The sequence below is a fragment of the Saimiri boliviensis genome, chromosome 5 (assembly GCF_048565385.1).
Source record: "Saimiri boliviensis isolate mSaiBol1 chromosome 5, mSaiBol1.pri, whole genome shotgun sequence".
In the NCBI taxonomy this organism is placed as follows: Eukaryota; Metazoa; Chordata; class Mammalia; order Primates; family Cebidae; genus Saimiri; species Saimiri boliviensis.
Genome location: NC_133453.1, coordinates 133,169,662 through 133,181,585, shown reverse-complemented (window position 1 = coordinate 133,181,585; position 11,924 = coordinate 133,169,662). Strand labels below are relative to the sequence as shown.

At 54.2% G+C, this 11,924-nt stretch overlaps 1 protein-coding gene across 2 annotated transcripts in view; it reads right to left on the bottom strand.

The window, feature by feature from the left end:
- Positions 1–1,247: 1,247 nt before the first annotated feature.
- Positions 1,248–11,924, bottom strand: part of ACAN (aggrecan) — a 70,898-nt gene continuing 60,221 nt past the window's right edge. Inside the window, exons 14-19 of one of the 2 annotated variants that reach the window (XM_074399995.1) lie at positions 8,432–8,545; positions 5,251–5,409; positions 4,707–4,789; positions 3,795–3,939; positions 2,532–2,714; positions 1,248–2,141 (exon numbers count right to left, since the gene is read on the bottom strand). In XM_074399995.1, coding sequence (XP_074256096.1) covers positions 2,065–2,141; positions 2,532–2,714; positions 3,795–3,939; positions 4,707–4,789; positions 5,251–5,409; positions 8,432–8,545 — 761 coding nt within the window. In that variant the 3' untranslated portion in view covers positions 1,248–2,064. The remainder of the gene's footprint in view (positions 2,142–2,531; positions 2,715–3,794; positions 3,940–4,706; positions 4,790–5,250; positions 5,410–8,431; positions 8,546–11,924) is intronic. The other variant, XM_074399994.1, reaches the window with a different exon arrangement.

The following is an 11,924-nucleotide window of genomic DNA, read 5'->3' as shown; positions in this document are numbered from 1 at the left end:
TTACTATGTGACCAATGCTGTACACTTTACTTTGGCCCACTGTTTGTTCATTCCTTCGTTCGTTCTCTCTCTCTCTTTCGAGATGGAGTTTCGCTCTTGTTCTGAGTCTGGAGTGCAATAGCGCGATCTCAGCTCACCACAAACTCCACCTCCCCGGTTCAAGTGATTCTCCTGCCTCGGCCTCCCGAGTAGCTAGGATTACAGGCATGCGCCACCACACCTGGATAATTTTGTATTTTTAGTAGAGACGGGGTTTCACTATGTTGGTCAGGCTGGTCTCGAACTCCTGACCTCAGGTGATCTGCCCGCCTCAGCCTCCCGAAGTGCTGGGATTGGCCCACTGTTCTTTCTAGAGGTAGAGGTACAAGCATATATCTACCCAAAAGCAACCGTACACACGCCCACGCCTGAAAAGTTACCGGGACCCAGGAACTCACACTGGCATGCACTAAGCAACACACACACACACATTCACAAAGACTCTATGGTGTGTGTCCAGCCACTGTGATGAGGGAGGCATCTGAGGGGGAGGCACTGGGGGAAGGACACTGCCTGGGATGCACGTGCCACCTCAACTCTCCAGGTTTGTGGGGGAGTCTGTAAACAATTGGAATTGTTTTCGTCGCTATTCTGCGTACTTAGGGGGAGAATGTCCAGGCCTTTTTATTAGTAGCTGGCAAGCAGTTCACCCTGAAAACTTGTAAGCGAGATTCACGGTTCCCGCTCGGTCTGCAGTCTGCTTTTTCCTTCCCCTCTTATAAATCCCGATTTTTGCCTCTGTTCTTGGACGCAGTCTACCAACCCACATGAGCAGTGTGGTCACAGAGAACCAAACTGCCAGGTGACCAGATGTCTCGCTTGAGTTGTTCTTTGACAGTGCCCACTTGCAAATCCACACGGCATCCACTGACTGACACATCACAACATGACAGGCACACCCAGGTGCACACACGGATACAGACACATCACCTGTGCTTACATGCAGATCATCCACCGAACACATTGGCACCCTAGTAAAAATAAAACACAACAGATGTGACTGTCCCAGGCTCTCTGATCAGACCAGAGTCGCAGAGTCCCACCAATTTGAGATCATTGGATCAAAACCTGCCTCCACTGCCACCATTCCTAAGAGCCCCTTTGGGAGACTCCAGGTCATGACTGCCTTCTTAAATTAAAAAAGGGAAAAGAAAAGAGAGAGATCTCTTCCAATGTCTTTATTATTATTATAATATCATAATCTTCGGTTTTCAAAAATATAAATAGGTGCACGGAACCCTGGTGCCTGCACGGTCCCGGGGGCGGGGGTGGGGAGGGGAGGAGGTTGGGTGGCACCCCCACTGGGACGGAAGTGCCCCCAGCAGCCCTGCCAAGTTTCCACCTGCTAGGGTGGCAGACCCAGGTGAGAGGACACTGGAAGACGGACCCTTGGAGGGAACCCAAGCCCCACGCGGCGGAAGGTCCCTCTGATGGCTCTCCCCTGCCAGCTCACCCTCGGCAGGAGGCAGGAACCCGCCCCTCTCCCCCAAGGCTTCTCCCTCAGACAGACGGTGCAGCCCTCCTGGCTCCTCATCCAATACATTCAGCTGTGGTTCTGAGTTCTTCATGCTCTCAGGCCTTTGCCCTTTCCAGCTCCTTCGGAGCCCTCCTCCCTCCTCCCTAGCTCTCCCTGGAGGTGAAATAACCAACGATTGCACTGCTCTTGGATAAAGTCAGGAAACAAAAATAATCTTCTTTATTTAACTTAAACCCTCCCCTTCTCCCCCTGTCCCTGCACTGGTTCCTCGAAAGGCACGATGGGAGATTGAAGAAATGTCTCTAAACTTAGTCCACGAGTTATGATAAGTTTGCTTTGCTTTGGCATTCGGCGGACAAATTAGATGCGGTTTTGGTGATTTGGAGGGGTGAGTGGGTGTATACACAACGTGGGATTTATTTTTTCCTTCTTTAATGGGATTCCTTATATGACAAAAAGCGACAAGAAGAGGGCACCATCTGGGTGGGTCCGCGTCAGCCTGGCAGGCTCCTGGGCTCAGCATCCTGGGTGGGTCCTGGAAGCTCCTCTCAGTGGGCCGTGCTGGAGTGGCTCCTCCGAGGGTGCCGTGAGCTTCGCTTCTGTAGTCTGCGTTTGTAGGTGGTGGCTAGGGCGAAAGAGAGATGGAAATCTACCTGGACCTGGAAAGAAAGTGGGGCAAGCCTAGGCTCTCCCCAGCTTACCCTCTCTCCCTTGCGGAAACCGGGGACTCAGTGAGGTGCCTGAGGCTTTATCAGCTTCCCCGGTTTTGATTTTTCTTGGACTTTCTGGCTTTTTGTCCTTCATTCTGTCAGTGAAAGTGAGTCCCCTCCTGGGACAAATACGTGGCCCTTTTAGGGGCACTGGTCAGCGATTTGTGACTGAGCAACCCCCTGACCTCCCCAGCCTTGCTCAACCCTGCAGATGGTGCAGGGTCCCCGGGAGAGGGGACGGGGGGAGGGTTGTGCTGGCAGAGGCTAACCCTGTGCTCAGCGAGGGTGGCAGGGGTGATGCTCACGGTCTGTGCAGGTGATCCGAGGCTCCTCCCAGTGCCCGCTGGGCTGGCACCGGATAGTGGGCACGTGGCGCTGAACAAACCCCTCCGTGCACTGGTACCGCACCAGGGAATTGATCTCATACCGGTCCTTCTTCTGCCCAAAGGTCCTGGCATGCTCCACTGCAGGGGGTTCTCCGCAGGCCACTGAGGGGCAAACACCCTTTATAAAGGGTCTCGTAGGGTCTTCTGGGATGACCTATACTGGTTGTGACCCGAGGCACTGTGGGGGGCACAGCCTCAATACCTGACACTGAGCCCTGGGTGTTTTCCTGCAGCGCTAAGAATCTGGAAGCTGCTGGCTCTAACATCTGTGTTCCTCAACAATTTAGAAAAGCAGGAAGGGAATACAAAGGGGGTGGTCCTTAAAGGAATGGAGAAAAGATGAAAGGGAGGAAGAGCCAGGCATGGTGGCTCATGCCTGTAATCCCAGCACTTTGGGAGGCCGAGACAGGCAGATCATAAGGTCAGGAGTTGGAGCCCAGCCTGACCAACATGGTGAAACCCCGTCTCTACGAAAAATACAAAAATTAGCTGGGCGTGGTGGCGTGTGCCTGTAATCCCAGCTTGGGAGGCTGAGACAGGAGAATCCCTTGAATCAGGGAGGCGGAGGTTGCAAGTGAGCCAAGATGGCGCCACTGCACTCGAGCCTGGCGACAGAGTGAGACTGTCCCAAAAAGAAAGGGAGGAAGAAAGGTGTGGCAGACTCGGGCTTCCTGATGAAAATACCCAGTTCAGGGCAAAATGAGACCCAAAGGAGGCCCGGGGGACACAAGGTTGTGAGCAGGGGCAGTGGGGCTTATCCTACCAGCACTCAGTGTCCGCAGGCTGAAAGCCAAGGGATCGAGGCCTGACAGCTATGACTCTGTGACTGATGGCCTTGGGAATCCCAAAGACAGGGAGGCTCCCCACCTGGGGGCCCTTGTGGATCACTCTTCTGCTGCTATCCAAGGGAATGTGTGCAGTGTGGCATGGGGGTCCTGTCCTCTAACCCGTGACCTTCATGTGCTCATTGTCCCTGCAAATGGTCCCTGGCAGAGAGCTCGCCCTTGCCACTGGCCCTGGGATGCTGGTGCTGGGAGGGATCCCCAGGTCAGCTTTTTGGACAGGTGAGGAGACGCCAGCAGCCAGGAGACAAGGAAGTCACCCCAGACCACAGAGCGAGAGCCTCACCTGTAGCTGGAGGTCTGGATCCTGTCCTCCCCGGCCCTCCCGGCCGCAGCGTACCTGTGCCCTTTTTACACGTGAAGGGCAGGTGGTAATTGCAGGGAACATCATTCCACTCGCCCTTCTCGTGCCAGACCATCACCACGCAGTCCTCTCCGGCGGCAAAGAAATTGTCAGGCTGGTTGGGGCGCCAATTCTCAAATTGCTGTGCGTGGGAGTGGGGAAGGAGTCAGGAGTGGGCAGCGCAGGGCGGGGGCCTGACCCCACTGTCCTCCCCATGGATTCTCTTTGTCGCCTCCTTTCTCGTTTAGCCCAACTTCAGGCTCATCTGATAGCAACACAGAGGCTGCTAGGAGTCTGCTCTGGGCTGTTCTAGGGGCCATGGAACCCGGGGGTCCTCTAGGGAATCCGTCACATAGCCTGACTTGGGTCCTTCTCAGGAGCTCAGAACCCCCAAGACTCCCAGGCCCTATTAATGTGCTGATTCCTCTCCTCTTATCCAGAAGGGCCAACCAGGGCTGACACAAGAGGCTGCCTTGCTTGGGTAGGGATGGGTGGCAGAAACGTGGCTCCTAAGCTCTCCCAAAGCTCCTCCTTCCAGCCTTGCTTCAGGACAGAGAGAAGCATGGCTGGCATCTATGTTGCTTTCTGTCTGTCTTCTTGAGTAGACTTGGGTCCAATGTGGGCAAGAAACCTCTCTAAAGCTTCCATATATTCCTCATGGTGGTGGCTTTGACTCCTTCGTCTCCTCCCTCACTCCATCCCTTGCCTCACGCCGTCATTAGCTCAATCTGTCCAGCGCCAGGCTGGGCTCCAGAGGCAGAGATGGAGACACGATTCCTGCCCGCAGGGCTCCTGGTCCCGCAGCTGCTCAGTGAGTGTCTGCAAGGGGTTTGAATGCCTCTCTCTCCAGGAGTCTTTATCCCACTTCCTCTCCTCTGGGCCATGAGCTGGGCCTGTAGCAGAACTCACCATGGGGTGTCCATCTGACCAGCGGAAGTCCCCTTCGATGGTCCTGTCGTTCAGGCCGATCCACTGGTAGTCTTGAGCATTGTCTGGGGAAAGGGTGAGGGTGTCAGGCCTCATGATGGACATCCCGAGGGTGTCTTAGAAATGTGAGCTCATGGAGGCAGAGGGGATGGAGGAGGGATGGAGGTGGGTGGGCTCGTAGGAGCAAAAGCCACCTGCTTCTCAGGTCCTCACAAGGGTCTCAGCACGGGCGTGTTTAGAGTGCACTTTGCACCACCTCTCCAAGCTGGCACGGGCAGGTCACAGCCACAGCTTAGTCTTGGGCTGACTCTGGCTGGCAGTGGGCTGCCTTGGTTGTAGCCAAATCTGCTGGCCCCAAAGACTGCTGTTGTCTCTCGGGGAGCTCAGACTGCGGGAACACTGTCCCCCTCCCCCAGGTCCCTGTCCTGCAGTCTCACTAGGCCCACGTCTGCTGCCTTCTGAAAGGTGAGGCCCTTTGCCTCACTGCCACTCTTGTCTCGGGCCCCAGAGGCCCTGCTGCACTCACTGTTGACGAAGTCCTGCTCCTCGGGGGTGATGATGCTGCTCAGGTGTGACTGCTGCTCCCGACACCGGCGCTCCGCATCCACCCAGGTCTCGCGGTCCGGGAAGTGGCGGTAACAGTGGCTCTGGTACTTGGTCCAGCCCTCCTCACATACCTCCTGGTCTGCAACACAGGTCAGAGGCTTGAAGGGAGGGGCAGAGACCACCAGGGGATGGCGAATACTGCCAGTCTTATGGCGTGGGTTCCTGCATTCACCCCACCTGCAATGCTGTGCCCTCAAGGGAAGGGAGAGGCCCAGCTGAAGGGGCTTCCAGCTGGGAACCAGTCTGGCCCCTGGGAGCCTCTGTACATGCTTCCACTCTGGAAGATGCCAGGAGCCCTTTCCTTCCCCGATGCCACGCCCTCCCCCCTCGCCCTCTCCAAGGATGCCTGCTCTGGTGGGCCGGCAGAAGTCAGCAGGCCAGGTAAAAAGAGGTGGGAAGGTGAGAGGTCTTGATATTTAAGGCAAAACATGGTTCTGAGTCTCTGAGGGGCTCCAGGGAGAGGGGGAGTGGGGAGAGGAGCTGTGGAAAATGTGTGGGGCAGTGGGAGCTGGCAGCGCTGGGGCACGGAGCAGAGCTGGCAGCTTTCTTCCTGCAGAACCTTGGGTGGGGACAGAGCAGCAGAAATAAGTCGGCTTAGGGTCCAGAGAAGACTCAGCGCTCTAAGGCCATCGATCAGAGATGGCTTCAGTTGAGCACATTGTGCCTGCCTCTTGGGGGTTCAGATAACCCACTGGGGGTCTGGGATCCAGGGGCCCTGGCTTTTTATTTTATTTTGGGGGTGAATGGGAAGAGGGGAGGTGCGCCTCTCCTCACAAACCTCAATTTGTAATGGATTCTCAGTCTGGAGAAGGGGCTGGCTTGGAGTTCTTGGACAGGCTGGGGGACAGGGAGAACCGTGCTGAGCCGGCTCACTCAGCTTTGAGAGCATTCATTCTGTCTCCTCCCAACTGCGCCGTCAGTGACATCATGCTAGTAACTTTAAACTGGCCCTGGCAGAAGCATTTACACCTCAAGAATTGGCAGATGCTACGACCAGGGCTCCCTTTTCCCCTGTGAGAGCCGGTTGTTAAACATCTGCCAGCACAGCGTGGGACAGAGTGAATTCAAGCCCCCCTCTTCCTTCTTCCCCTGGGGCCTCCCAGGTGGAGGGCCACAAACCCCTCAAGCTACATGGTGGGCTCCCTGATGGGTGCCACCACAGTCTGGCTGTCCCGGAATGGAAGGACCAGTACCCGAGGGGAAGGAGTCTTAGGCTGAAGGGCCAGATGCTTGGCCAAGTGGAGGAGAGACAGGTGGGAACAGTGGAGGGAGAGCAGAGGGGGAGGTCAGCAGCTGGAGCAGAGAGAGCAGAGCTGTAGGAGGCGCTGTGGAAGAGGCCTCTGGTCTCTCTGCTAGGAATGCCTGCAGTCTGGAAAGAGGGGAGAGGCCTTGGAGAGGCCTTCAGCACTCTGAAGAGCCCAGAGATATCATCTTAGGATTGACTTGGGGGGTCAGTTTTTGGCCCCTTCGGTGGCTGAGGGCTTAGCTGGGCAGGCAGAGCTGGAGGGTGCAGCTTCTCTGGGAGGTGGGCATGAGAGGGCAGAGCTGTGCAGGCTGGAAGTTCTTAGGAAACAGAAACAATTCCAGGGAGGCTGGAAGAGGCAGCAGGACAGAGCTGAGGCAGGAGGCACCATGGAGTGCGGGCCACTCGGGATTGGAATGGGAGAGGAGATGCAGCCCTGCTGAGCTGGGCGCCCAGGCCCAGGGCTGAGCTGGGTGGCTCTGGCAGCATCTCTCTGCTCCAACAGCATACAGAGCCCTAGGAGGGCCCTGCCTCCTTTCCAGCAGAGCCCACTCTTCCAGTCTGGAAGCAAACAGCTGTTGTCGGCGTGGAAGCCCCAAACTCTCCTACCCTGTGGCAAATGTTTTAGCATCCTGGGGAGAAAACCCTTGTAGTCTCTGCTTCCACGCCAGCCAAGACCCCATATACCAATTTCTTGGGGTGTTGGGGTGAGGATGGAGGGTGGGAGGCTGCAAAGGAGTAGGAATGTCCAGGCTTTTTTTTTTTTTTTTCCCCCCAGAAGCTCCTCTACCAGTTTATAACCTTGGCAGTGCCTCAAAGGAATATGCCACCCAAAACGACCTCCCCACGCTGCTTAGGACCAAAGGGTTTCAGCTGCTTTCTGGAAGTTTCTGGGAATCCAACTTGAGAGTTCATTGAAAAGGGTTTTAAGCCCATGCACACTTCCAGTTCTGTCTGGGCCATTGTGACAAGCATCCAAAGGTCCCATCTCCCCTTTTCTGAGTCGGGAAACTCCCGAGAACCAGGAGGCTGGTGGGGAGAGTAGGAAGCACCAAGGTGAGATGGCCGAGGCTTCAGTCCAGCCCTGGGAGGGTTCCTGGCGCACAGTTCCTTTTGGCAGAACTGGTGGCCCTGCCCAGGTGCAGAAATGGAGAAGTGGGCAAGGCTCAAGAGAGGAGACTCAGCTCCTGCCCCTTGTAACAGCTCTGTTCTCTTCGCCTTGCACAAGGGAGGGAGAAAAGAAGCATAGGCTGGCATGGCATTGCCATGGCAGCTGTCATGAGAGTGATGAGAGGAAGGTGACATGCAGCAGTCCTTGTTCATGCATGACTTGAGCATGCTGGTGACACGGGATATCTCGGGCAGACCAACCACGGCTCTCGACCCAGGAGAAGAGAAAGGCAGCTTGGCCAGTGTGGCACAGTGGCTCCCAGGGCCATGGAGCAACCGCAAAGGTCCCATGCCCGTGACCACACAGAGGAGATCTGTGGCTGTCATCTGGAATGAAAATCAATGACTCCTACCCCACAGCTTCCGTCCAGACATGTGCTCCGAATCGGCCCTGTTCTCTTAGTCTGAACCATACACCAACCTCAGTGGTGGCATCAGTACGTCTGGAAGCCCTGGAGAAGGTCAGATCAGCCAGTGCTCCAGAAAAGGGTTTTCAAGGAGAAGAGCAAGAAGAAGAATAGGAATCAGTGGGGCAGACTTTTCAGATGTGGCCCCTGAAATGACTGCCCAGATGGACCTTGGGGGCCCCAGCCAGGGCCTGGAGCCTGTGGTTAGGAGGGAAAGGTGAGGGAGGAGTGGGGGGTGGTGCAGCGGTTAGTAACATTAGCTGAAGCCGAGACGGCCGTACCGATCTCACACAGGTCCCCTCCGTAGCTGGGAAGGCATAAGCATGTGAAAGAGTCGATGGCATCCAGGCAGGTGGCTCCATTCAGACAAGGGCTTGGGAGGCACTCATCAATGTCTGCAAGAAACCAAGGGCCACATTAGGACTCCTGCCGGCGACTCCAGCCTCACAAGCCCTGTGGCCTCCTTCTGAGTGGCCAGTCCTGCTGCTCTGTAGAGCCCTGGGAGGGAACTGGCTGGTTTTCCTAAGAACTGTTGCTGCTGCTGCTGCTGCTGCCACCATCTTGGAGTGCTGAAGCAAAGATCCAGACAAGGGTTTTCTTGGGCGTGTGTGATTCCTGATTGGTAAACTTGGAGCATCGGAGCCAGATTCCCCAGTGGGTTGGAGAGACCTAATATGTCTAAAGCCAAATGCCTTTTGTGACAGAGAGCACAGCGTTCTCCCAAGATGCCTTCTCTTTGAGTATTTCAAGAAACCATGGATTCTGAACTGAAGAAAACTGAAGTCAAGTTCTTGAAGCTAGGTTAACGGTCTTTCTTTTTCTGGCTTCCTTTGTAGTTATGACCCAGAGAAAGAGGGCAAGGCTGTGTGGGGCTAGAATGAATGACCTCGAAGTGGTCTGAAGAGTGTAGATCCATATGAAAGCGGCAGCATGGGATGTCTGCATGAGACTCATTGACTTCTTGGCTGCAGACCCCTTCTTTGTCTTCAGTAAATAAGATTTTAGAATATTTTGTACATGCATCTTTTCACTCGGGAGACGGATGGAAACCCTGTCCAACATTTCCCCATATAATCTCTTTTCAGCTTAAGGCCCCAGAAGATGGCTATCTCCAGAGAGACCCAATTTCTAGAGGGATTCCATCCTGGCCAGTGGGAGACAAGTGTTTGGAGCTACCGAGGTGCTTAGCAAGTGGCCACGCAACAGCACTGGCACACGCCTGGGGTACAGGTCCCCATCCTTTGCCTCTTTTCAGATAGGCTCTTCTTCTTTTCTGTTCTTCTGGTCCTGAGATATCCTTTCTGATCAAACTTCTTTGTGGTACTTGAATTGGTAAGTCATTGGCCATTGCCTCAAAGTTTCATGAATTAGCCAAGGTGAGAACTGAATCTCCCCATCTGGTTTTTCTGCATCTTGCTGAGAAACCAGCAGTCCTGGAGGATCTCTTCTGCTTTCTTTGTGTTTGTTTTTTTCTCCCCACTTGATTTCTTCCTCTGGGAACATGAAAAATGGATTATGAAGCTCCTCTTGCCAGGAGATCAGTAAAATTCTGCAGTGAGTGGGTTCCATTGGCTATGGGGCACCATGACATGTGGTTTGAAGATACTAAGCCTCAGTATGTGCAGCTGTGTCCACACAACCTTCCAGATCCAAGGATGTGTCCACAGGTGGGCGAAGCCCTGTGGTGGGAATAGGATCTCAGAGTCCTACAAATGTGCCAGGACTTAGTTCTTGCCTCCCGTAAGAGCAGACCAGACCTTAAAGCCAACCCTCTGATGAGATGGTAAAGGCACTTTCCTCTGAGTCCTTACGCCAGTGCATAGCAGACATCTTCTAGGCCACAGCTGGATTTGTGCAACAGGTGGCCTGAAAATCCCCAGCTTTCAGGCATCTTGCTCAACCCATGAGGCACCTGCTCTCCAGTTGTCAGGCAACGACGTTCTTTTAACTTCACCTCGGGGAGTGCACATCACGGACTAAAACCAACAGTTCCAAGTTGGAACTGTTTCCAAGCAAACCCAGAATGCATGGAGGAACAGACTGAAATCCCATCATGCACTTGGACTGACTCCCAGCATGCCCCAGGATTCCCAGCAGCAGCAGTAGCAGCAATAGGTCAGGCCAGTCGGCGGGGCGGAAGCTGGGGGCAGCTCTCCTGCACGTTCTCTTTTGTCCATTAGCGTCATTATGGGAGATGGGAAGCACTGGGCAAGGGGAATTAAGCAAATGTAGGTGCTAAAGCAGTTGTACAGAGCAGGGAACAGGAGTGGCCTCTGGGGAGAAGAGCTCAACATCAACCCTGGGGCCTCTGGCTGCCCATGCAAGAAAGGGCGGGAAAGGAAAGAGGCCCCAGTGGAGGTCAGGCTGGGGGACATCCAGTTGTCCCAGAGACTGATCTCACAAAACCTGCTCCCAGGCTGCCGCAGCGGTAGTGAGGGGTAGTATTGCCTTCTTTCTGTGTCTGGCCAGGGCTCAAAATCTGAGAAGGCTGTGGGGACTGAAGGAACCAATGCCAGGGCTCAGAAGCTTTTTTTCAGTGCCCTGGATTTACAGATCAGGAGGGAAAGAAGGGCCACAATCCTGAAAACCAGAAAACCTGTGGTTGCCGTCGGGGCAATTTGGAGAGGCTGAGTCAGCATCTTCAGCAGTGGGCAGAAGGCCAGGTGTCCGTGTGGGACTTTCTTATTAGCTCTTTTGGCCTATGGTGCCTCATTTCCTCTTGCTCTGGCTGAAAGGGCCATTCTGGCCCTGCATGTCCCACCTCTTTCTGAGAAGGGCAATTAGGACAGCTCGTGGCTTCTGGAACTGATAGAGGAGTTGGGCTGGGCCCTGCTGTGAACGCAGAGTGAGGGATCCGGATAAGGAGCTTGCTAGTGAAGGGAGGGAAGGGCTTTGGGCAATGGGCAGGCTTCATAGAGAAAGAGAGGAAAGGGAGGAAACCAGTAACTGTCAAGACCCTCCTGTGAGCCAAGTGCTGACTCACACACACGTTTTCCAATGGCCAGGTGGCAAGACATCACTATGCCATTTATAGCTGAGAAAAACAAGTGAATTCTTTAACGTGTTTGAGATGTAAAAAAGAAACAGTAAAAGAAAGAAAGAGAGAACAAAAAGAAAACAGGTGAATTGGATTGCCCAACTTGGGTGTTGGGGAGACAGAATGGAAGAGATGGAGGAATCAAGAAATGAGACTGGAAGTTGGGCCTCTGCCCCACATGGAGGGGGAGAGACACTGGAGTCCCGGATTCCCAGCACTTCCTCACCATTGCTGCTACAACCACCCAGGGCTCACCCATCATCACTGAGCAGAGACTCTGGGGAGCATCAGGACTCTCAGGGTCCTCTTCCTACTGCTATAACCAAAAGGGCTGGTTTGTTCCTGAACAAGGCCCTTCAGCAATATCTCTAACTTGGGAGGGAAAATAACTGTGAGCCCCTGGTAAAGGCTAGGGGAGTAGAGATACTTGCAAATCATCACGCGGTTGTCTGAATTGGAGACCTCAGGCCTCCTCCTTGAACAGATCTTGCCCAGCTTTTGCCTAGGTCAGAGCCCAGAGTGAGTGACAGCTTATTTGCTCATAAAAAAAATACTGAATGAAGAGGTACGCAGGTGTTTTCACTCAAATGATACTTGACTAAAAGGGTTGCCACTCATAAAGACTACAATATGAATAGAACTCCTCAAGTTGTCCAGTGCTCACTTGTGCAGCTGTATGTGATGACTCTGGACATAACTTTCCTGGGCAAGGATGGGGAAAACCGCTCAAGAAATAC